At 46.3% G+C, this 25871-nt stretch overlaps 1 protein-coding gene across 1 annotated transcript in view; it reads right to left on the reverse strand.

Annotated features, from left to right (window-relative positions):
• The window catches only part of LOC149331198 (monocarboxylate transporter 3-like), a 29676-nt gene extending 16244 nt beyond the window's left edge, over positions 1-13432 (reverse strand). The window contains exon 1 of the mRNA XM_089555418.1: positions 13081-13432. Within this exon, the coding sequence (XP_089411544.1) occupies positions 13081-13309 (229 nt within the window). The 5' untranslated portion in view covers positions 13310-13432. The remainder of the gene's footprint in view (positions 1-13080) is intronic.
• Between the last annotated feature and the right edge of the window lie 12439 nt (positions 13433-25871).

Here is a 25871-nt window from a genome sequence, read left to right on the forward strand (position 1 = left end):
AGCGGATTCCAAGAGAAGGCAAATGTAGCAGGGGGCGGCAGGAAGTTAGGTGGGCGGATGAGATTAAGAAGTTTGCGGGGATACGGTGGCTGCAACTGGCGAAGGACAGTGTTAATTGGAGAGACAAGGGAGAGGCCCCTGCCCTGCAGTGGGCGTAATCAGGCGGATGATGATGATGATGACGTGAAGTAAAGCGAGAAACTATTATTAATCGAGTTAATGCTTGTCACATATTTCGGACCTTTGTAGAATATCTCCACACTACTGCTCTATTCGGCAGCCGCTTTTCTTGGGCAATGAATGGAAAGCTACGTGGGCGGAGGATCTGCATTTGCGTCACTCCGCCACTGAGGCGTCAAGTTCACTTCTGATTTGTTATGGTTCCATTGTCACGTTGATACTTTCCTATCGTCGGGTTTAACTTCCCTGAGCTGATAGTTCACTCTGAGGAATGATGTAGTAGAGGGTCGTGATTAATTTAGACCTCTTGGAGTAGATTAAAATGCATTGAAATCACACAGAATTTCCACTACTTCGGCTGCCGTCGCCCAGATTCGGCCCATAAGAACTTAAGTTCAGCACTCCAACTATCTAGCCACTGAGCCACCGAGGTGCATTAGAGGTTAATATTTTTTTACAGCCAATTTCTGAGAAGAACAGTCATTTCCAATAATGAAAAATTGACAGTGGCTTTGCTCGGCTACGCCAGTATGTACGTATCGAAAGAAGGCATGCGATTCATCTTAAACCAGCGCGATACACAGGACAAGTGAAAGAAACAAGAGACGACACGAGCGCAATCTAACAATCAATCAATCAATCAATCAATCAATCAATCAATTTATTTCTGCCTCAAAAAGTGACCGAGGAGCAGCAGAAAAAGTTGTCATAGACAGCTTGACTGAGCCGCAGCCCCCTTATACCGGACAGCAGTGACAGGCGACGAAAAAAATAACAAAACAAAACAAAACAAAATAATTCAGAGCAAAACACATTATTAACACCAAGAAAAAGATTATCTCTAGTTTGTACGTGTGTGCAATTTACATGGTCCTCCAAACATCAGTGCATAAGTTAAGTTTCTTTTAGCAGTACAACAAAAGCACAATGAATCAAACAATACAAATTAAAGAAAAGAAAAAACACCACTTAGTGCAGTTTAAAGAAAAAAAAATCATTTTGTAACACAGTCTATGTATAAGCAACGCAGCTCACAATGAGTGCAGGTAAACAAGTTGAAATTGCCAGATTTGTATACGTTTAGAAGAGAAGGAAGTCTTTATTGCAGGTGCTATTTACCAGTATTTATGCGTGGTGTAGGCACCAACCAGGTTTCAAGCTCTCTAAAAGGGTAACTCGCTTCTTTTTCTTTCAGATTTGCCAGACGTTGAATATGACTTATGTTATTTTTGGTTTCTAGTTTAAAAAGAACACTCAGTCGATATTGGTATAAATCAAAGATTTTGATTATGCCAGTTTCACGAAAGAACGCTGAACTGAATTATATTCCGAGAAGGGTTAGATATATAAGCACCAAACACAGCGATAAAAAACAGACACATCGTGATAGCCCCCACAAACAAGTACGTGCATGTAGCGCAACGAAAAACGCCTCATCCCAACAAAGCCATTCAGCATCTTAGCACATGACAAGCAGCTGCTATCACCCTCTCGCCGCACATTCCCCCAGAGGGCGAATCTCTTTTTCCACGAGATTAATGGAAGGCGAGGCGACACATGTTTCAGACTCCTGGCTTATTAGAAACGCCTCAACTAACTCCCTGCAGGTTCGATCTGGGAGACTGAACAAGATATTAGTCCTGTCCAAATGGGGGAAACAATCTTTACATTTCCGGCAGTGCAAAGCCAGGTTCGATGACACTGCCCCTTTCACTGACGGTCTAGGGGCGTTAGTCTAGCAAAAGAAAAAGACGGCACGCTTACAAGCACCGTGGCAATTCCGGTTTGATTTGGTTTGGTTTATGGGGTTTAACGTCCCAAAGCGACTAAGGCTATGAGAGACGCCGTAGTGGAGGGCTCCGGAAATTTCGACCACCTGGGGTTCTTGAACGTGCACTGACATCGCACAGTACACGGGCCTCTAGAATTTCTCCTCCAAAGAAATTCTAGCCGCCGCGGCCGGCATCGAACCCGCGTCTTCTGGGTCAGCAGCCGAGCACCATAACCGCTGAGCCACCGTGGCGGGCCTGTGGCGATTCCGTACGTACATGGAATGTCACACCGGTTGAAGAAGGTAGGGTCGAGATTTGGGGTGAAAGTGGTTTTTACAGCGAACAATAAGCTGAGCAGAGTCTGCAGTGCGGTAAGGAGGAAGATAGGGTGCCGGGACGACTAAGCGAGGAATGAATGCACAGTTTCCCGCAAAAAGCCACTGGTAGTTTGTAACACTGGAGTGATTTATTCTGTACCGCTTTCCTGCGGCAAGACGTAACATCGGTCAGACAGGCCGCTGTATTAATGAGCGGCTGTTTGAGCACCGCTGATCAGTGAAAAGGGCAGTGTCATCGAACCTGGCTTTGCACTGCCGGGAATGTAAAGATTGTTTCCCCCATTTGGACAGGACTAATATCTTGATCAGTCTCCCAGATCGAACCTGCAGGGAGTTAGTTGAGGCGTTTCTAATAAGCCAGGAGTCTGAAACATGTGTCGCCTCGCCTTCCATTAATCTCGTGGAAAAAGAGATTCGCCCTCTGGGGGAATGTGCGGCGACAGGGTGATAGCAGGTGCTTGTCATGTGCTAAGATGCTGAATGGCTTTGTTGGGATGAGGCGTTTTTGCCTTCCGCTACATGCGTGTACGGGTTTGTGGGGGCTATCGCGATGTGTCTGTGTTTTATCGTTGTGTTTGGTGCTTATATATCTAACCCTTCTAGGAATAAAATTCAGTTGTTAGAATGCGCTCGTGTCGTCTCTTGTTTCGTTCACTCGTCCTGTGTATAGCGCTGCTTTAAGATGAATCCGTTCCAACTTGCCCAATTTTCTGTTCTCGTTGAGGCATGCGACACAGCTGGCGAAGCGAGCGGAGGCGAACGCAACGACGAGGCAAGCGCTGTGACGTCATACCAGACGGCGGTGGTGGCTCCGCGGCGAGGCGCGGGGTATGACGTCATGCCAGCTGCTGCGGTTGTTAGGCAACGTATCAAGGCCGGTCTCTGAGTCTCCTCGGAGCGCCGCCACAGCGAAATCGCAAGTTCGTGGCCAATGTAGCTTTCGCTACAAAAAATTCAGGGGGGCACTTTGCTGACCTAAAGTGCGGTGAGGCGAAAGCATTTAGCGCTGTGTTGCTGCTTGTGTCAGTGATGTGTGGTTAAGATGTTAATTAAGTACACAACTGTTTGTGAATCTTAAATGCTGGAGACACTGGAGAGCGTTTGGGAGGCATCCGTTTGGTTCGACGCCTTTCTGCAAACACTCTCCAGCGTCTTAGACTAGGAGAACTACATATGCGTAGAGGTGCAGGCAGGAACAAAAACCTTCTTTTCTAAGCTTCACACTGGCACCTTGCCGGTTAAAATATGTTCAAAAGGAAAGGAATTATTTTTACCCTGGGGATCTCACTGTTTAATTTGTAGAAAGCCGGAAACAATAGAATATGTTTGTTTTTACACTGTTGGGAAGGGGTTTATTTTTGGGATGTATTGCAGGGAACTCTAAAGAAAGAATTACCACTAGACCCGTACGGCATCCGGTACTTATCTGTAGAAAATGAGGATGAGGCACCGTTTGACTTAATAATGCTGATATGCCTCCATTGTATATGGCGCTCCAGAATGGCAGGCAACCATTGTGACAAAGACGCAAGACCTGCCCAAACTTACTTCCGGGAAAGCAAGAGCTGGTTTCTGGCCATCCAGAGAGCCGCTGCGGAGCCTCCGGAGTGGCTCTCGAGACAAGAGCCGCTGTGCAATTTGCGTGAGCTTTAATCTTACGAAGCCAGATTAATGCTGGCTGACTACGACAGTGCCGTTGTGTGTGTGCATAGCGTTAATGTGTTTTTTGTTGATTGTTTTCTTCAACGTCATGTGTCAATGCCAGGCAATAAAGAAAAAAAAAGTAGCGTAGCCATTAGCACGTTCGGCTGCGGAACGAATGGATGGTGGTTCGAATCCCATCGTTCAAAGAGATTTTTTTTCTGGTCTGACTAGAAAAAGCGTGACACCTCTGCTGACAACCTTCTGCTGACAACCTTCTCCTGGCAACCTTCAGTCGACAACCTTATGTCGACAATGATGAGGCATTAAAGGCTTTCGCCTCATAAATTCTATCGGAGCAGTATTACAAAAAAAACAAAATGTTTGAACTTACAACTCTATTCCGGCGGCCGAGTGGCGGGATGGAATCGGGCAATGAGATGACCGGAGAGGCAGCGCCACAGTGGAGTATAGATCACAGCTTAAAATATTCCGCCAGTCCGCCGCACAGTAATGTTACTCGCAGGCAGCTCTCTTACATCCGTAAGTATTGCGGTAGAGGTAAAGTTGAGAAAAGAATGATGTTCTTCTTGTTGGAATGTCCTTTGAGACGCAATTATTGAGCACAAGAGCCGTAGTAACCGACAAAAACAATTCACAGTCACCCCAACACTCAGTCGCACGCATTAACGGATTTCTACACCTATTCGTACTCACGGATCACTTAGTGGCGCTCTATAATCCTGTGTGAGTTTCCTTTCAAGCGCATTGTTTTCAGATGGCAAAAACGTGCACAGAACAAAAGCCAGCGCAGAAAAACTCTGTTTGCACAAGCTGGTCTGCTTAATTTACTTCACGAAGGACACCGACTGGCCTGGACTGTTGCGCTCTGATTTTAAACGACGGAGTGTCTAGCGTTCCGTCCAGACGGAACATTTGCTGCTGCTGCAGTTCCGTCCAGACGGAATATTTACTGCAGCTAGAGCTCCGTCCATACAATAGACAGCTTTAGTTTCACGTACACAGAAGCTTCACGTAAGTAGAGCGCTTACGGCTCACCAGTGCGCATGCGCAGAACGGGAAGTATCTGTGTGGGTCGCACTAGAGTGTACTAGAAAGACCTTTCTAGTACACTCTAGTCGCACGGAGGTACGCGAGATTCGGATCTTTGCGTTGCGGTCTTCACGTTGCTTGCGTACGTCGCGTTGGCAAGATGGCGGCGCCCTGCCCGCCCGCTTCACAACGATAACAGCTTCGCCGCTAATCCCTCGGCGTGTTATCGTGCTGTAAACTGCTGTATTTGCCTTCAGTTGGTCCATTCTTGCTCTCGCATGAAGTTTTAGGTGAGAACTAGCTTTTGTTTTCCAGATATAAATCCGTTTCAGCAGCTCCTAAGCCTGACGGAGAAGCGTTTGTGGTCGTCATAGCAACGAGTGTGCCGACGGTCTCGCGAGACCACGCGAAGCTCAAAACCTCGCGGGATATCGCGAGACCCTCGGCATAGTCAGCGGGAAATGCAAAACGGTGTACGTCTTGGCTCCACACGCAGACGTCGTCAACATGAGTGGGACACCAGCGCGCCTTCGCTTCTCGAAAAGCGATGATTTAAATATGATGCGGGACGTGAAGGAATGCAATCCCTTTGAAGATAACATGCAACATACAGTTCGGTAGAATGAAATCGCTCAACGTTTGTCAGAAGAAAGGGGGAAAGTGTTTACCGCCCGCACTGTTGCTTGGCCTGGCTCCGCTCCAAGCAGCTCGACTAAGCAAAGTTAGTTTTGTTTATCTGTACTACATGGCGCGGCGCAACATGCTAGCGCATTTTTTAGGTTTTATGGCAGATCTACATAGTTTGCGTCCCGTACGTGTAGGTAAAACTGTACGAAGTGACACGAGCGTACGCTACGTTGACTGCTCACGTTTACGTGCGTGAAGGTTCTACGCATGGGCGTCCGGAGGGGGGGGCAAGGGGGGGCGGCTGCACCCCCCTGGAAAATCAGTCACTCGAACCGTGAGTGATGGCCGCACGTCAGGGGCGGCGGTGCGCTCAGCCAAAAGAGTAGAAGCGGCCCTGCTTCCACGCTTTGGGTCACATCTGCAAAGTGCCGCGTCCGGGGACGCGTGTTGCAGACATACAGCGGCACCGGCGAGCATGTGTTTCGAGCCGTCTTGAGATGTGTGCCTGTTTCTTTGATCTCTAGAGAGATAGCGACACGGAGGCAGACAGTGCACACCCCGGCCACCGATGAATTCTTCAGGAGGGAGGGACAAATCAGCCGTGTCCATCCCCGCTTTGTCGGACTGCTCAGGGGCAAGCGGGCGATGAGTTGGCGCCGCCGCCGCTCGCTGTCTCCTCCGATCCACGGGAGAGCGCAGTTCGGTACAAGCGCCGCTTTCAGAATTTTCTGCAAAGGGGATTAGCTGCTTTTGTTCACGGCGACGCAGTCTCCAGAGGCGCCCCCACACCAGCGTTCCTTGCGTCTTCTCCGGAAACCAGCGCCTTTGGTCAAGGCAGCCCGATGGCGCCTGCCTGGCTCGCCTGTCACCTCTGGCTGGGCCTCAAATCCCAACAGCGCCCATGTACTATGCGATGTCAGTGCATGGTAAAGAGACCGTCCGTCCCTCATAGCCTGAGTCGTTTTGGGGCTCTGAACCTCATAAAAACACACAAAACAAATTTTCCGACCGGAGTGGCGAGTGTCCCTTCCCCTCGGAAGTCGCGTGGCGTTCCTTGCGTGTGCGCGCCTCTTTGTTTGTGCTTCGGTGTTTTTAGTGGCCGGTTGTCAACGAAGCTGAGAACAACCAAGACAGCGGACGAGAAAACGACGAGCGGCGAGTAGTGTGTGTGCAAATACTCGACTGTGCGGTTGCGCGAGCAAGATGGAGCGAGGTGTATGAAGCTGCGAGCGTGCATTTATCTTGTAAATAAGTTTTCGCTGCATACATAGTCATTTTTTGTTTTCAACGTACGCATTCAACCGTTTTTCCAATCAATGTGTATATATTTTTAACACTACCAACCCCGAGGAACTCCATAGCCAGCTTTGTCTCGCGCGGTCCCGAATGATGGATATTCGACGCTTCTTCAAGCGTCAGCGGTTGTCTGACGAAGCATTATCCAAATGCGCCCCTGCAGATTCTGGTGTGACATGTGACAACGGTGTAGCATTTGAACAGAGTGATGCAAGCTTTTATCACCGGACAGTAGCTGATGTCGTCGACTCCATGGAAGGGACTCTGTCAACAGTGAGTTCAGGTGATGCAGCAGGCCGAGATGATTCCATTTCTCCTTTCTTGGGATTCAAGTCCGGATTTGACCAGAGCGATGCAACCTTTCATCACCGGACAGTAGCCGGCGTCGTCGTCTCCATGGAAGGAACTCCACCAGCGAGCTCCGGTCACGCAGTAAGCCGAAACGATTCCCTTTCTCCTTGCTTGGGATCGAAGTCCGGAGACAACATCAAGAAAACAAATAACTTGCCTCAAGAATATGACTTAGGAGAGTTTCTAGGCAAAGCTAAACTCACTGGCATACCGGACTTTTTGAAGTTACGTCTTCTTACTAAGCCATGGTCGCCAAATGTCACATATGATTTTAAGAAGGATGTAACACCTGGAAAGAGGCCTTTTCGACATCAGTGGCTGGGAGATTACGCCCCCTGGCTTGCGTACTCAGCGACAGCGAAAGGCGCCTTTTGTCGTTTTTGCGTCATTTTTCCTCCGCGTGTTCACCGGGGTACTCAAGGTAGTTTTATCGTGCGCGCTTTCAGTAACTACAGAAAAATGCACGAGGCGTGCAGGGATCACGTAAAATCCCAATGGCACCAGGAGGCAATGACGGCCTCACAGAACTTTATGGATGTGATGAAAGGCAAGCAGCTACCCGTTGTACAGCAGCTGAACAGAGCACTGCACGCGCAAGTTGAAAGGAACCGTGAGAAACTATTTCCAATAGTTTCCACCATTGTCTTTTGCGCGACTCATGACTTGCCGATTCGCGGCAAGCAGTCCGATAGTGGAGTCTTCAATGATCTGCTTGACTTTCGTGTAGAAGCTGGAGATACTCTACTTCAGGAGCACTTCGCTTCTTCTGCTGGCAATGCCAAGTACACTTCTGTCCGCGTCCAGAACGAGATCATCACAATCTGTGGCGACATCCTGAGAGAGCAGATAGTTACCGAAACTAACAAAGCGTTTGCTTTTTCCGTTCTTGCTGACGAAACTGCAGATATTTCAGGAAAAGAGCAGATGTATATAGGCGTTCGCTTTATTGACAAGGCGGAAGTCGAAGTGTGCGTTCGAGAGCAGTTTTTGGGATTTGTAGAGCTGGAGCAATTAAACTCCGCTTGCATCGCCGCGGCAATCTTGAAGCTTTTGACGAATGTCGGACTGATTCTTTCGAACCTCGTTGGACAGGGGTACGATGCATGCTCTACAATGGCTGGAAAAGAAGCTGGAGTGAACAAAATTATACAAAAACAGTTCCCGAAGGCACTATTTTTCCACTGTGCAAGTCACAAACTAAATCTCGTCATCAACGATTTGAACGACGTCTCTGAAATTCGAAACACAATTGGGATAATCAAACAAACCATAAACTTCTTCCGCGAGAGCGTGCTCCGGAGAAAATTGGTGCCCAACATTCCGATGCTGTGTGAGACAAGATGGTCTGCAAAGTACAAGTCTATTAGGATCTTCTCTCAGCATTACGTGGCCATAGTCGAAGCACTCGAGCAGCTCGCGTCCACGGAATCATGCTCGAACGCTGCAACTAGACAACGAGCTCACATCCTCTACTGCGCAACAACAAGCTCATCTTTCGTCGTCTGCTTGCATATTGTAGCGAAGTACAGCGCTCGGCTCGAACCAGCTACGAACATTCTGCAAGGTGTATCCATGGACTTCCATTCTGTGCATGGCCACATCACTGAGCTACAACGTATTTTTCGCGGCCACCGGACAAACGCTGTAGAGGAGTTCTCTAACATCATGAATGCAGCAAGGGAGGCAGCCAATCACTTAAATGTGGTGATATCTGTGCCAAGACAAGTCTCTCGCCAGGCCCACCGAGACAACTACGGGATTCAGTCGCCGGAGGAATACTACCGTGTGGCAATATATGTGCCGTACTTGGACTCCCTCACTGCTTCTTTAGCTCGGCGCTTTTCTGAAAGCAATGAGAGGAGCTTCAAACTTCTCCAGCTGCATCCATCAAAAATGAAGCACTTGAGCCGTGTTGAGTTCGCTGTTCTCGCCGAAGAACTCCAGTGCTTTTACGGCATCGACAACTTCAAGGAAGAGGCCATCTCTTGGTACGAGATGTGGTGCAACAAAACTGGGGACCCATCAGAAATAACTTACTGCGAGCTTCTACATCAGGCCAAGACATTCTTCCCTGGTGTTGCAAAAGCCATTGAGGTGGCTCTGGCTTTGCCAGTTACTACCTGTACGGTCGAACGCTCCTTCAGTACAATGAGGAGAGTGAAAACGTGGCTACGCTCAACGATGACAAACGACAGACTGGACGGCCTTTGTATGATGAGTGTGCACCGAGAGCGTGTAATGAAGCACAGAAATGAATTTATCACCAGTGTCATCACGCAATCCGCCCAGAAAAATCCGAGGCGTCTACAGTTTCTGTTCAAGGAAGACTGACTGAGTGACTGTCGTTGCGTGTTTGTGAACATATTGTGCTGTGTGCTGGTCATCAATCCGGGTGTGTCGAGAACCCGTATGCAGCAAGACTGAGCACTCTTCTCCACGAAGTGATAGTATCTTTTTGCATTTTTATTAATTTTAATTGTTTCTTCGTTGATAAATTCCAATGTATCTCTCCTAGCCTCGCTTTAATTTGCTGTTCGTAATTTTTCTTTCATGTGTGTATTTTACTTATTTATTTTATTTGTATATAAATAAATAAATTTACTCAGCAAATAGTGCCTTTTTGCTACGAACATACCCCCCCCCCTCCGGCGCCAACAACCAATGGGGCCCCCCCCTGCAAAAAATTCTGCGGACGCCCTTGGTTCTACGTACGTAAAACTAAAACTGTCTAGCGTCCGTACGGTCCATACTATACAAAATGGGGGATTTCTACCCACATAAAGCATTTCTTTGCCTCTGGAATAACCAGTTGACAAAGCTGTATGCAGATGTTCTTTCTACGCATGTATACGGCACCAAAATATCTGTCCGCATACAGCGTTTAGTTACATCCTCGAAGGTATAACTTCCGTGCATGCATGCAGGATCGGGAGAATGACACTGTTAGAAGCAGAGTGCAGAAACTCTTCGCGAAGTGATGCGATGCCCTGTCGCTATTTGTGCTGCAAGATGACGTAGCGCGAAAACGACTAAGACGTACACAAACGGTCAACAAGCATTATGAAAACGCACCAACAAACCCAAGCCAAAACTCGATCTATTGCCATTTCTCACTGACTGCTTGAAAAATAAAATGATGCAAAAGGATATCCTGTCACACATTAGGCGGAACAGGATTGCCACTTTTTTAAATGGACATGCAAAAGTCTGCAAGCAAACTGGTTTCCACATCCCTAACGCCAGCTTTAATTCCGTCTTGACATAGCTCTTATGGCAGATAACGCTGGACGGAACTGTATGGTGTCAGATACAGTTCCGTCTGGACGGAACCCCATTGCTACATGCAGTTCCGTCTGGACGGAACTTTAGCGCAAGTTGTAGTTCCGTCTAGACGGAACTCTGACGCAAATAGTAGTTCCGTCTGGACGGAACTCTAGCCACAGCCTTTAAACGAAGCTTCTGCGCAGAGTATACGTACGCTCCAGCGTGAGCTCGCTGTACCAAGCGCGCTTCTCTCGCTACCTACCGAAACGGCCCATACACCCTTAGCTGTGCTAAAGGAGAGACCACACAACTCATAAACACAATAGAAAAATTGCGAGGACACTTTGGCAACTAAAGTGTTGAGAGGCGAAAGCCGACAACTTTATGCCGTGGCGACTTCTGTTGGATGTGACAACCGTTCCCGTGGCTATATCAATATTCAAATTATACATCTTTCGGCAACCTTAAGTGCTAATTACGCTTAATTACACATTTCCCTTCTATTTTGACACGAATCCGACGTTTTTCCGACCATTCTGTGAAAATTTTCACTATGCCGTGACGACTTCCGGAGAATGTGACGTCACATTGTTCCCGTGGCTATATCGGCGTCCGCGCTATTTCGACAAAATTTCGACATTTTTGCCTATAATTAAAAAACTAATTACTCTACAGTAATAAAACTTGGTTTGGTTTGGTTTATGGGGTTTAACGTCCCAAAGCGACTAAGGCTATGAGAGACGCCGTAATGGAGGGCTCCGGAAACTTCGACCACCTGGGGTTCTTTAACGTGCACTGACATCGCACAGTACACGGGCCTCTCGAATTTGGTTTCTAGGTTGATTTTATACTCCTCTATCTGAAGCAACTATTGCTTTTCTTTTATCCTTTTTATTTTCCGAGTTAAACGCGTGTTACACGCTTTGTTAACGGACGGACGACAGCATGAGCCATTAAAGGCGCTCGCCTTAAACAGCGCATGACTCTGCCGACACTGCGGAGCTGGGATGCGTTGCTGGCATCAGTTTTATGCCCTTTTCGTGAAGACATTTTCTTCTTCACGACGGCCGCAGCTGTAGTCCAGACGCCATCTTTCTTTTTGCCGGTGCCTGGTGTGCCGAAAATCCCCGACGGGCGTAAGACTTCAAAAAGTTCTGTGTCCAAAATTCCGAAGTTTTTGGTGACGTTCTAGAGTTTGAAACTCGCAATTAGGTTCAAAATATGCCTATAGCAACGGGCAGTACGATTATAAATTGCTTTAAAAGGAAAGAAGTAACGGCAACGGAGGACTATACTCGTCTGTGTAGGGAAGGATAGCATGTTTAAGCATTTAGCTTTGGTTCCATTGCGAACAAAACTAGTGGCGGAGTAAAGCTAGAGTGAAGTACACATCATCTGATGGAGTGAACGCATTCTTTCTATTACTAAATTAAAAAAAAGAAATCGCAGTCTAGCGGGTAGGCGAATTTATCAACTGCCCACTGGATGGAGTAATTGACAGGGTTTAACGCCCTAAAACTACTTAGACCCTGAGGGACGCCGTTGTAAAGGGCTCCAGATAATTTAGACCACCTGGGGCTCTTCCTGCAATGATATCGTAGATTACACGGGCCTCTCAGCATTCTGGCTTCATCTAAATGCGATCGCCGATGCCGAGATCGAACCAGCGTTTTTCGCGGTCAGCAGCCGAGCGCCGTAGCCACTCAGCCACCGTGGCGGCTTCGTGGATGGAGCGCGCACGCTGTACTATCTTCTGCCCAGAAAAGCACTCCACTCCTTAGTAAATTTAGGCGGCGAGGGATGCTGCTAAAGAAAATTAAATGATCCGGTTTACGCTTTTTTTATTCTATAAATTTTTACAACGGAATGAATGGGAGGTTCAAAATCAGGAGCATGCCCGAGGCTGAGAGCGAACTGTATCATAGTAAGCGCAGTAATCATCATCCTCATCACCAGCCTGACTACGCCCAGTCCAGGGCAAAGGCCTCTCCCATGTATCTTCACTTAACGCTGTCCTTTGCCAGTTGCGGCTACCGTATCCCCACAAACTTCTTAATCTCATCCGCCCACTGCCGCCCCCTGCTACGCTTGCCTTCTCATAGAATCCACTCCGCTACCCTTAAAGACCAGCGGTTATCTTGCCTTCGCACCACAAGCTTTGCCCAAACCCATTTGTTCCTCTTGATTTCGGCTAGAATGTCTATAACCCGCGTTTCTTCCCTCACCCGCTCAGCCCGCTTTTGATCTCTTAACGTTATACCGCTAATTTTTCTTTCCATAGCTCGCTATGTTGTCCTTAACTTAAGCTGAACCTCCTTTGTCAGCCTCCACGTTTCTGCCCCATAGGTGAGTACAGAGTAACTCGAGCAATTTTGTTAACGTCGCAGTACCTATGTGACGCGAAAAAGTGTTATGTTTAGCAGTTGATCCTTACACTTTCTAATACACACCAGACTGTAGATGCGCCAAAATACGTTCTTTTTTACCATAGAAAAACAGAAAACCCGCTGAAAGCGGTAACTAGCAAATAAATCGGGTAATTGTGGGCGTCCGTATACCTGCTAAGTAGCCCAGGCTTCCGCCGAGTACAAGAGGCCACGCCGCCTGTTCCCTGGAGACGCTGAAGCTCTGGAGGATTCCGTAAAAGACGACTCCCAAGGATTGTGGCGTGACCAGGGCCATTGACAAATGCCAGCTCAGGAAGCCCGCCGTCACCCAGCTCCATCGTGAGTCAACACCGAACAGCCGGTCCTCTTTCAGGGCCCTCTGCTGCACGGGGTCGGTCATCTGCTCCAGCACTGGTCCTGCCTAAATTGGATGGAGGCTGCGTGAAAGAATGCAGTAAAACAATAAATAGTGTGATTTACTTCTACCGTAATTTTTTTCAAAAACAGCAATGTCCAGCAGACATGCGAGCGCCTTACTTCCTTTAAAATTAAACTTATTCAGCGTAGGTAATGTGCCCATGTGTCGTCCAAAGCAATTACATTTTCTCTATTTAACTATGTTAACAAAAAATGTATTCCGCATAATCAAAAGCAGCAATACTTTCACAGAATGCGTTCCACATCGTCACGTTCTTTGATAGCTGCACACGCATAGATTCCTGAGCGCACATTCTAACAGCTTGCGGTAAGCGAATTACATAAACATGCTGCTGGTCCCCAGTGTGTGTGTCATCATTATCGCGACAACTTTTACAGCAATGCAGACTAGCTATAGGCCGTGCGAAGTTGTGAGATATCCGATACTAGCTGTGCGTTTGCAATTAATCACCTTCGTATATAAAAAGCTACTTTAATCCAATAACCCAGGACATTTTTCGTGGTGGATACATCTTCCTATTAAGAGAAATAGTTGGTACACACAAGAACTAGCGTTCACTCTTCTACTCTTTCAGGCAAGGATCAGTTGCACTTGAGCGTGGGGCACATGCACGTCGCTGATAGCGAGGGCTGTCATGAAAATTAATATTGATGCTGTCTTATCGCCATAGTGTCAGAAAAATGTCCTTCGTTTGGAAAGCTTTTATTTAAAACACTATTATCTGCCTTTTCCCCTGCATTCGGATCTATTGAGCCATGGCTACCTGTAGTCGCTAAAAGATTCTGGCTGTCACAACACCTCAATAAAATAAGAGAGCCGGGGCGCTAAAGGGCACATCAGTAAATGCTCCGCGCCGCAGACTAAAACATAGCATCATATGAGACATAAAATTCACGGCATCTGGTCAGATGAAGGCTCCTCTACAATATCCTCGGGCACAGAGCGCACACATGGCTGCCTAGAAGGTTCGATCACAGGCGTGCTTAGTCGCAGCACCACGCTCCTGCACCCGAGTCGTAGGACGGAAGCCAGTCGGCAACGCAATGATGCGACATCGAAACTCAAAGCTTCCGTTGGCGCTATTTTGAAGGAGGGAGATTTCAAAGAGGTTGCTGGCCTTGGGTTATCATGTTGCTGGCCTTCGAGGGACGTGTAGCGCACATGCACTACACGTCCGGTCGCTTTCCTCAGCAGAGCAGACCCTTATCGGAAGCCATTAAAAATTCAGAGGAACTGGTTGCGACATTGCGGCCGCATGCGTCCGATGTGGACATATAAAAACAGACACAAAACTAGAGAAATGACCAGAAAGTACCGGTTTGTAAAGGCCGTTGTACGATCGTTTTTGGGCGGATCCGCCAGCGAGCGAACCGCTCGCTTTCGGCCTTCGCTCGGGCGTGGGGCGGAATGGGTGTTGTACGATCATTTTGGAGCTGGCGGACGAGGCGGATGGTTTAAAGCGTTCCGATTGGCGCGCCCGGGATTGCCGTCTGTCCAATAGCATGCTCCTGTTGGCAACCTAGACGGTGCGAAAACGTGGTCTTTTTTTGCTCCTCGGCGACCGGCACCTAGGCTGAACTTCGGCATAGCCATGGCGTGCCGAAGTTCAGCCGGCAACAGGACGAAGAACTTTGCACACGCAAAGGTGACGCCACGCGGCGAACCACGGAGATGCGAACCGGTTTCAAAGTGAATCGTCTCGTGGGTTGATGCCTTGATTCCCCGCTGTGCCCGCGCATTGAGCCGCTGCGAAAGAGCTTCCGTACTGCTGGGGCACGTGATGGAGGGCGAAGAAACGGGCGCATGTACAGTATGGTAGCACTCGAAATTAAGGCAGGCTGTGACCTGTACATTTCCGCGTGAGCGAATTCGGAAGCACATATTTGCGGAATCTGTAACGCGTACCAATCCCACGGATGCCGGGATGGATGCGCGCAATGTCAAGACCGCATACTGGGGGTATTTAAAATGAAGGATGTCAAATTTTCAGAAAGGAATGCTGCGACGGTCATACAATGACAAAGGATAACAAATTAACTGACAAAAGAGATTATGAAGTCTGCATTTATTGGGAGAAGCCCAAAAAAACAACTAAGACAGGTGGAAAATGACATTATGGAGGAACATGTACCAGTGAACAGCCTAAAGAGGGAACAGTTATTGATGGATGAACTGAGGGGGCTAATTAGAAGCACTGTCCCCATAATGGGACAGAGGTGTGAAAAGGCCCAGGGAAAGTACCTGAAGGCATTCCTGAGGTTATAATTGAAAAGCAGGATTAATGATAGTCATCATGGGTGAACTGCTGACACCTACTGGGAATTCTTGTATGCAGTGCTGTACAGTTGGATATTAATTACCGCACATGCATTTGAGCATTGATCTTGCATAGTGATAGAAATGGGGCAATAGCTGCTGGGTGGTAACTGGCAAAGGCCAGCATTCTGAAGTAAGAAACAGTACGTGCAGCATGCACTCCATACATGCGCATACACAGCGGTTCCTGCACTCTGTCGTTTGTTGCCACAAAATTGTTGCATAGGGTTCTCTGTGCTGCTGAATGATAGCAGTGATGTCGGGTGAATATGACTGTTATTATTTTCAACTGGTAACCGTCTGTGCAATCAAACACATGCTTTTAGTGAGTTTCCATTGTTTGCAGAAGCAAACCGACATCCTGAGTGGAGTACTTTAACACAGACGTTGGCTGCCTACCTACAACATAACTGCAAGTAAAAAAATAATGGTGCATTTCATGACAATGGTTTGCTGGATTTGAGGATGATGACCTTGTGGAACACACATCAAACATCTGAGCAAGATGAAATTGCTGTGACTGAAATTTTATGATTCTGGTTCACATACCGCGTACCTCATGTATAGTAGGATAAAACTTCAAAGAAACAGCAGTTGTTAGCACTCGGTCATGGCCCGAGGCATCCTGTATTACTCCACTAACCAATAACAGTAAACAAAATAAGTTGTTCGATGTTTGACTTTATTAATCTATCCAGGTATCAGAATTCTAGAGCTTATCATTTTTTCTTGTAATAAGCTTCTTATGGTAGTATACAATAAAAGTTTTAACAGCGGACTACTTTTTTTGGCGCGGAAGAATTCTGTGCGGCGGTCCAGATGGCAGAGCTTCACTGCAGACTTAAATTGAATCTGACTATAGTGTTCGGTGATAACATGTTCTCACAGCCAAAAACCAAAACTGAACATTGGTTGTTGGCTGAGCTTAGATGCCAATTCAATACAAACAAAAATATTTGTTGTAGGAATAGATATGCATAGTTAACATGAAACAAAAAGAGACAACCCGCAACAAACACCTCACTGATACTGCCAACTGTCCAAAGCGATATCACGAACAGTGTATGCTGGACTGTCCTACACAAGAGGTGATGTAGAGCAGATGCCTCTGTGTGCTCTTAGATAAGAGGGAATAGTACCGAGGCTTAGTCCATGCTACTGCTTCTGACGTCAAGGTGACCTTGACAAGATTGGTTGTTGCATCTGTAGAGAGGGCATCTGCTGCTGCTGATGTGGACTGCTTGTTCACAGCCTTTAACAATGCTCTGTCATAGCACGTTAAAGAACCCCAGGTGGTCGAAATTTCCGGAGCCCTCCACTACGGCGTCTCTCATAGCCTTAGTCGCTTTGGGACGTTAAACCCCATAAACCAAACCAAACCAAACCAGATCATTTTTACCCAGCTTGGTTCTTCAGCTGTGGGAAGTCCAGCATCACCTGTATATCATTCTTCTTGTGTCCCTGTTCACTCCCGACGCACTTCAATTCTATCCACATCATAGTATGTGTGGTCAAATGACATCAAACACGCCACTGTCTCTCATTAAAGAAAAGGTGTATGCGTATGTGTGTATTATGCAGGCATGAAAAAATCAGCATATTTTAGCATGTTACCATCAGATATGAATGCATCTATACATGAGGAAATTACAATGTTCCCAACCTTTACTAACATGGAAGATCAGTGTTAACTGCAGAAAAATGACAACGCAATAATACTGATTTCTTTTCTGATTTTTTTCGTCATGTTTTTCACACCATTACGAAAATCGAAATAGAAATACCACTCAGTGGCTTCAAAGCGGATATGGTGCGCATCACTGTACTAAAGTGCACCCTTTTGTTCTGCAGTGACAGTGGGCAGGCCGCTTCCTTTTACCAGTGCTTCCTGAGGTGACATTGCAGTGAACATTGTGCAAACCAGTATGCAGCATAGTAAACAAGTGTGGAAAGTTCTGTTGAGAGCCAATCAATGTTGACATGCACAGAAACAAGGTGGCGTATTGTGCGTACAACCACAAAGCATTCTTAACTGTCCCATGAATTTAAAACAAAGTGGTTGCTCCGTATTTCAGAAAAGTATACATGTGCCATCCTCATTAATCCATACATAATTAGATAAGGGAGTAAGTACACTGGCCTAGAGGTTAAGGAAATGCAAGAACCGATTTGGAAAGTTTACATAGCAAATATTGGCGGAGACTAGGATAGAATGATTTGTATAGTCAAGGGAACGGGAACTGCTTCATATTTTGCAGTTATCTCAAACAAACACAATCATATCAAGCAGAATGCGAAAAAGTTAATTTTCAGAAATAAGAGCTATGATGTCTCAGGACAGAATGAATTGAAAAATAAGCCATTGAAGTATGTGTGGGCCATAGATGCTTAAGTTCTCCAGTAAAGCTCTACAGCAATCTTGAAGGTACGTCCTTTCTGATCAGTAAAAAATAATATGAGAAATTTTAAGGGCAACTCCGATTCCCAAAGCAGCAAGCAAAAGAGAGAATCTGTATTTGTTAATCGATATCCGCACCACTTGTTATATATAGAATAATGTCGTACTAGTTAGTAATTACCAATTTCTTAGCAAAATATCCTTATTCCACTGCCAGTCTGGGTTGCAAGGAAACGAATTAACTGAGCCATCAGTAGTCATAAGGAAGTTGGAAAAAAACCAAGTTGAAGTCAGGCCGAAGGATGACGAAGAAAAACAGAAAGGCAGTGATGACTTTTGTCTTTTATTGCTATTTCTTTGCTGCAATCTGATGATGAGAGCTTTTAAGCTGAACCAATTGCCCAGTTAATACTATCCTTAGTACATGTGACTATATACAAGTTACATGCATAAGCATACACATGTAGAATTCTCACTGAGCCACATCATGAAGTCAGTGTGTTGCTCAGCTGAGCAGAACAGACAAGCACAAAGAGAAGCCTGGTCAACAACAGGTGGGTGCACTAATGCATGTTTAGCTTTGCAGTCGGCGAATGTAGGTAGCTAGAGCTAGCTTGTGCAAAGTTAGCCCAAATGCTACTATTGTGTAAATCTGCTCCGATATAGTTTGAAACAAATTATGAACAAAGTTCTCAATGAACACGTTATGCATAAGAGAGCATTGTACTGGCTTGCCGAGGTGACCGAGTGACTGAGCACTATATCAGATCTATTTGTTTTGATATTTATCACACCTCAGTGGTCCTAAATGACGTTACTTTAGTAGCGAGCTTTAAAATGGTGTGCCAGGTAGGAGCTCAGTGAGTTCGTAATTTATAGCATGATTTCTGTAGTAACCACCTCGAAGGACAGTAAGATACACAGCCTTGTGGGATGCAAGACCGTTACAGCCTTCTGTGGCACGAACAAAAACGAATCTTGAAATTCAGTGGCATGTGAGCTAAACGAGGCACAAGAGTGTTAGTGCACCTAGTGCAAGAGAGACTACAAGTTGGAACTGATTAGTTGGGTACGTGTTGGTAAGGAGCAAAAAAAAAACCTGCATAAGATGAAGACATTCAAATATGCACTTTTGGTGCTGTCACACTGGACCTTCAAAAATGGCCTGAGAAAATAAAACAAGCGGCTCAGGACTGAACTAATTCAAGGATTCTAGTTAAGTTAGATTTGTGCCATGTGCCATTAGAATACCCAAGTTGATGACACACAGGGGAATTGAATGCAAGTAACTTGGAAGACGGTGATACTAACAACACGTCATGGTGTAAATATCCTAGGTTGTGGGTGGGTGTATGAGGATTATTAGGTATTTGAACCAGTATACAGTGAATATACCTTTATCGAAAGGCCTTATAAGTTGGCAAAATGTAATGCTGACAATAAAAAAACAATATTACTGCATTCTTAGTAACATTAGCAAACAGGACAATCCAGGGCATGCTAATTGTTGTTTTGAACAACTGAAATGCTGGTATTGATTGCAATATGGCACACACCATATGGCTGTCAGTGAAGGCATATGACAAAACACTGAAGGGACGGTAATAATGCAAGTAATGAGAAGCTGAGGCCCAAAGGAGTGCCTTGGCGGACGTCCGAGATTGCAGGAAAAGGCAAGATACATAAGAATTGGCAAGGGAAATCTGCCGAAGGCTGGTTGTTTAAGCTTGGATCCAGTTTAGAGCTATTGGATGCAAGTTAAAGCACGAGAAAACCAGCCTCACATAAATAGGGGAAATGCATGCTTTTTCAAAGCAAAGAACAAAAGCATCATAGGGGGATGTTGCAGTCAAGGCGCATGTCGTGAAGAACAAGAAAAAGTTGGCTATTGCAGAAATGTCTTCTAAAAGCTTGCCGATTTGAATCAAACAACTTAATGGGCCAAAACAATCTAGCAGGGTCAAGAGTATGAAATGTGTTTGGTGATTTGCAGCACATGCCAATAACACAAATAGGGCCATAGGTGCTGGGTGATGAAGGATTAAAAACAGAGGGGCCAGGCTATAATAAGGCAGGAAGCTATCTGTACAGCATGCACTAGATATGCCTATACAACCTACTTCCTCTCCCATTGTTGCTTTCTGTAAATTTCACAGAACTTGATCATAGCGTACTGTGGGGTGCACCGGTGGCAAGTTGGCATGTCGAAACTGTGCTAAGGGACGACAACCGAGCAAGAATTGCTACCCTGTGCAGTGATGTTGCTACCATCGTCTTTGTTCCTAGCGTAGCTTTACCAGCTCCACAGGGCTTATTTTGCAGTCTGCAAGTAGTCATGTCTGTAGCAAGCAGTCACAGGCAAATGAAGGTGGTAGCAGACAGACATATGCAAGTGCATCGACGAGATCTGCTCAAAGCTTCGAGAATGGCTTGTTAAACAAAGTGCTGCGGCTGACCCAGGAAGCACCGCTGAACAACCACTTAACACCAATAAGGCCGATTTCGCAAGCAGCTCTGCAACAATAGCATTGAGAACACATCCAGTTTCGTACCACTGATCCCCGGATCGAAAAGGACCATGAGCAAAATCAACAACAGACACTGTCATTGCCTATGAGGTGCTTCAAGACCACTGTATTTTTCTGATTGCAGTGGAAACCAACATCCCACTTAAACTGAATACTGCCAAGCATTTGTCGATATTGACTTAACACTGCTAAGCAAAAAGAGAAAAAAAGCAATGGCAAAGGTTTCCTCAATATTTTTTCTTCTTTTTCATCAAAACTCGTTATGCTCAACTTGCTCTGTGGTCAGTTTTGATTGCATAAGCTGCTGCCACACTTTTTTTTTTCTGCGCTACATCAATTGAAATGCTCATGAAAAACAGACTTATGAGTTGGCACATATTAGAGATTTGTACACTGTCAATCAGTCGTGATTCAAAAGCGGCAATGATTCTTGTTTCCATGTTGTTACAACCTAAACCGAAATGGCTAGCGGAAGTGTTCAGTCACCCATTCATCACGCCGATATGTTTATTGCAGGCAAATGTGCGCACAGCCGGCAGGATATAAAAAGAAATTACGCTCCCGAAGATACATTTGCACTGCACCGATGTTTTAACACAGGTTACACAGTTTCTCCGGCGAGTCGTAACCCGAGCACCCATCATCACAAAACGTACTGAATGGAGCACCAAAGCGCAGAACGATGGCGACATCGCTGTTGTCGCCGCAAAACAGTCCTACGGCCGTGCAGCCAAGCTCGCGTCGCGTCACGTCGCACACACGGCAATTCTCAAGCACAGTGCCAACACGAATCGTGAACAAAATGGTAACGAATGCGTAGCCAGCAACAACGTCGTGTGCACGCTTCGGTCGCGATCACTGCAACCATCGCAACGAATGCGACTAGCTGCACAACGCCACGTTCATTTCAGCATTCGGAAAGCACGGCGTGCGTAGTGAGCTCTCGAAGGTGCACATTTCACTGCCTTGACGTAAAAGCACTCGCTTCGATCGCAATCACTTTCACTACGCGGACACTAGTCACTGTGCTAGGCAGCTCATGCACGCACAGAAGTTCACCGTGAGCAGCTTTTGCTCGCCGCTGTGCGTGATGATCCTCGCAGGAATTAGGAACGCTTGCAGCAACCACAAACAGCTCCATATAAACACTTCGTGACACCGCCAACGCGTAGGTCTTGCGTCTGTTTGAAGAGGTGCTCTGTCAACTACATCAGCGTCGATTTCAACTCGGGAAACTGTCGCTGCTCGCCGCTGCTGCACGCGGAGAAGTTCGCAGTCGCTCTGAACACTCGTAATATCAACATGTGGTCAATATAGTATGCCTCGCGGCATAGGTGCCATCTCTACAGCCACGACCTATGCCTCGCTCCCCAGTTCAGTCGACGGACGGCCATCTTGCCCCGGCAGGAGCGGATGCCTACGTCACGTAAAAAGCAGCCAATCGCTGCAATTCGGTCGCCGGGCGGTTCGCTCGTCCGCCCCAAAGTTGAAGTTCACCAACTTTCCTTTCGCCTGCCGAACGGGGCGAATGCCTATTGTCTGGTCGTTCGGTCCGCCAGTCCGCCTGCCTGGCGGATCGGCTCAAAAGCGATCGTACAACGGCCTTAACGCGGAAACCCTTCAGCTCCCAACGATCTTCGAGGGGGAACGAAACGTGAGGCGCCTAGAATGTGTGCCGGGGAGCAGGAACTTATGCGATGATTTATTGCGCGCGTCCTAGCAAGATCTTTAACTTCCCTTTTTCTCGAAAACTCCTTCAATTCCGGGCCTCTTTGATGAAGCCTAAACTTTTTCCACAAGGTGCACACCGACTAATAGCGTTGCAGGTGGTTCCAAGACAAGCGCGAGCAGCTGCTGACTGTGCAACGTTTCGATGCTTCTCCAATACGCCGTCCGTAGCAGCAACGCCGAGCTCTGTCGTGGGCGGGGCGAAGGCGCGATGTATGCATCGCATTACCGAGTGGTCAAAGACAGGCCTGTAGTCGGGCCGCACAACGGTGAGTGGAGCACGCTGTCACGTCGTATTTTTAAACTTTCGCGGTCTTTCATTGTAGCCAAATAAAGATAGCTGCGCTAAGGCTAATTGGTTGGAGGCACCTGGTAAGACTATCTATACCTGAGTGTCCAAAAACGATATTTAGAAAGTAAGTTGATAATTAACGTCGGCCACTTATAAAAATATTCAGAACAAAAAAATACTCACGTGTACATTACACGAATACTAGCAATATTCGTGTTATTTCAACTGGAAAGAACGCTTAGGATTTTTTATCTCTTGATATATCCCAGCTGGAACAGTACAAAAGGCGCTTCACGTAACATGAACCAAGGATTTAAACAGTGGCACACAGTAGCAGAGTGAAAGCAACAACATATTGTTTCCTGTTGCGCGGCGCTGCTCAGGGTATTTCTTTTAATTCGGCTTCATTAATTAATTAGGTAACATTATGTATCTAAATTGCCTAATATTTACTTTAAGGTCACGTGCATTTCGTTAACTTGTAGTGGGGCTTTAGAGAGAAGATCCAGTTTTGTTGCGAAAGCTACACTGCGCGAGTCGCCGAGCCATTGCGCGGAGCAGACGAATGGTCATACTGAGCATGTGCGAGGAGCAGTGACGTCACACGGCGCACAGCTGTCGCGCCGACGCGTCACTGCGCGTCACTCAGAGGTGCCGCCACCGCACTCGCCAGTTGCGCATGCGCAGTAGCGGCGCATAACTAGCGTGCCGGGGCTGCCGCCGTTGCCGCGAGCTCTCCATCGCCTCTCTCTCTCCTCGCTGCTTTCGCAATCCTCCAGGTTTAAGCAGAGCTAAACCACTGACAAATTTTTTTGTATCAACGTGTCTCCTATGTGTGTGCGTGTTTTTTTTTTTTTGGCATTTACTGAAAAGCCGCGAAAAAAAGTGACTGCGCTCTTGCCCAATCATATTCCATCGCTCCCAACGGTGTTTTCAGCAAACAAAGCGTGCTCGCTGATGGTGCTCAAGCAAGTGGCCACCGCTCAGATCGGCGGTCTGCAAAATCGTAAAAATAAGAAAAAACGGAGAAAACTTTCACGCGACTCCGCTGCTTTCCCTTCCTGTTTTGATCTGTCCGTGCGATGGCTCAATAGAAGCTCCGTATAAATCGGCGGTCGATCGATGAACAGTCTATAACTCATCGCATATCAAGGCCCGCTGATTCCATGTTCAGGAAGAATGTGCTGACGCACTTACAAGACTCGCTGAGTGCAGTGCCGGCCGATCACATAGGCGGTGAGCGCGCTTGCTTCGTTCACTCTGGACGCCCTTGGCAGCTGTGCAGTACGGTCACGCAAGAGGACGATCGAATTTTTTATATATATATAGTTCGCCCAGTAAGGCATGTTGACGGGCTAGTTGGTTTTTCATCTTGAAACTTGGGAAAAAACCCACCTAGGCGCAAATGATTTCACGACACAAAAGAGACGAGGAGACAACGGACAGGCGCCAACTTCCAACTATTTATTTGAGCAATAAATAGTTGGAAGTTGGCGCCTGTCCGTTGTCTCCTCGTCTCTTTTTGTGTCGTGAAATCATTTGCGCCTAGGTGGGTTTTTTCCCAAGTTTCAAGATATATTTCGCCGCTGTCTTGAAATGAAGGGATAAAGGATCAGGTAAAACATACATTGCTACAAAAAACAACTTAACGGGAAAACTTAACGCAATGCAACTTAACGGAACGCATATGACCCTAATGTGAACGATAACATGTTTGTACAGCTAGTGTATGCTAACCAAGTAATTACGCGCAATTTAAAATATACTCTGAGCAGCACCACACCATGTGAAACAATATGTTCTTGGTTTAATATACCTCCGGTGCGCCACTTTTTTAAATACTTGGTTCAAGTTACGTCAAACACCCTGCATACTACAGGCTGTTCAAGCTGAAACAGATCAAGATTTTAAAAATCCTACGCGTTTTTTTCCCACTTAGCTTAATTTCTATTCTCCAGTCAGCTTCTTGCCATTAGCTTACTAACGCTATGGCTTTTCATTTATATACAGCGTTATTTCTTGTAATATTTATACATATTTATTATAAAGACTGTCAGATGTACGTCTGAACGCTTTTGTATGTAGATTGTGCAGAAAGGTGGATATCACGTGCCTCATATTGATTAATAATTAGATCAAATGTTAACTAAACCTAAGTAATTATCTTTTTATTGCGTTCCTTTTTAACGTATGCCTCGATTTCGACAGAGCCATGCACTCAAGTGCCGACTCGTGAGACAGGTCGGATATGAGGCGAATCTCCGTGTCGAGTTCAAAGACCTGTAAAAAACGTGTATGTAAAAAACGATATCAATTTTTTTCCCATTGACACGCTTTTACTCAATCTGGAAAATTAACCGATGAATATTTCGTAAAGGAACAAACGTAAAGCAGTATTTTCTGCTCATAGCTATCCTTTAATTTATGTGCAGATCCTACTGAGATCGAGAATGTGTAGATGCGGGGAGTAATTCTTTGCCATTCATCACATTTATTTCGCTAGTAATAAAGCAGTCTGCGGTGTTTAACCACTACCTACGGCTCTCTAGCTGCAATTGGGTTGCCATGCTGCCTAGTAAGGTCAATGTTTTGTGCGGCGAAAACCACATCAATACCGAGGACGCATGCGGCACTAGGCGGCGAAAATATCATGATAATCTTTATATTTCTCTTACTACAGGGCTTTGTAGGCGCAATTCGGAATGCGAGATGCGTAAAGCAGTACTATACCAATTCGCGCATCTTTGGTCCAAGTTTTAACACAGGTACAATGTCGATCAAATTTCAACTTCCCATTAAATAGGCGTGCGGTCCAAGAATATGCTTGCAAAGAGATCAACAGCGCTTATGCAGTTACGAAAGGAGATGACGCCGCTGCCTCTACATAACGACCAACTTTATACACCGCATTTCACTAATAGCGGCAATGATGCGTTCAGAAGCGCCGAGAGTGCATTCAGGCGGTTGCTGTAAGGTCTAAAAAGAGCGCTGGTTTTTCGTTCTTTTACGCAGCGTGAAAAAGCATTGAGTCACGGGACATTTTCCGAACTGAAAACAACCGCAGTCGCACAGTCATGAAAAGAAAGCGCACTTGTAATCGCGACTAATTATGTGGAGTGCGATCCAGCGAACTGCTCTTGACATTCAAAGTTGAGACAAAAATAGTAAATTTAAAGCAAAAATCAGTAATAAGCGGAGTAATCCATTAGGTTTGCTTCATACTGACTCGGTTTTTCAGACATAGTCCACGACCTCTGAAGA

This window comes from Amblyomma mixtum, chromosome 8 (genome assembly GCF_055824585.1).
Source record: "Amblyomma mixtum isolate Tamu chromosome 8, ASM5582458v1, whole genome shotgun sequence".
In the NCBI taxonomy this organism is placed as follows: domain Eukaryota; kingdom Metazoa; phylum Arthropoda; class Arachnida; order Ixodida; family Ixodidae; genus Amblyomma; species Amblyomma mixtum.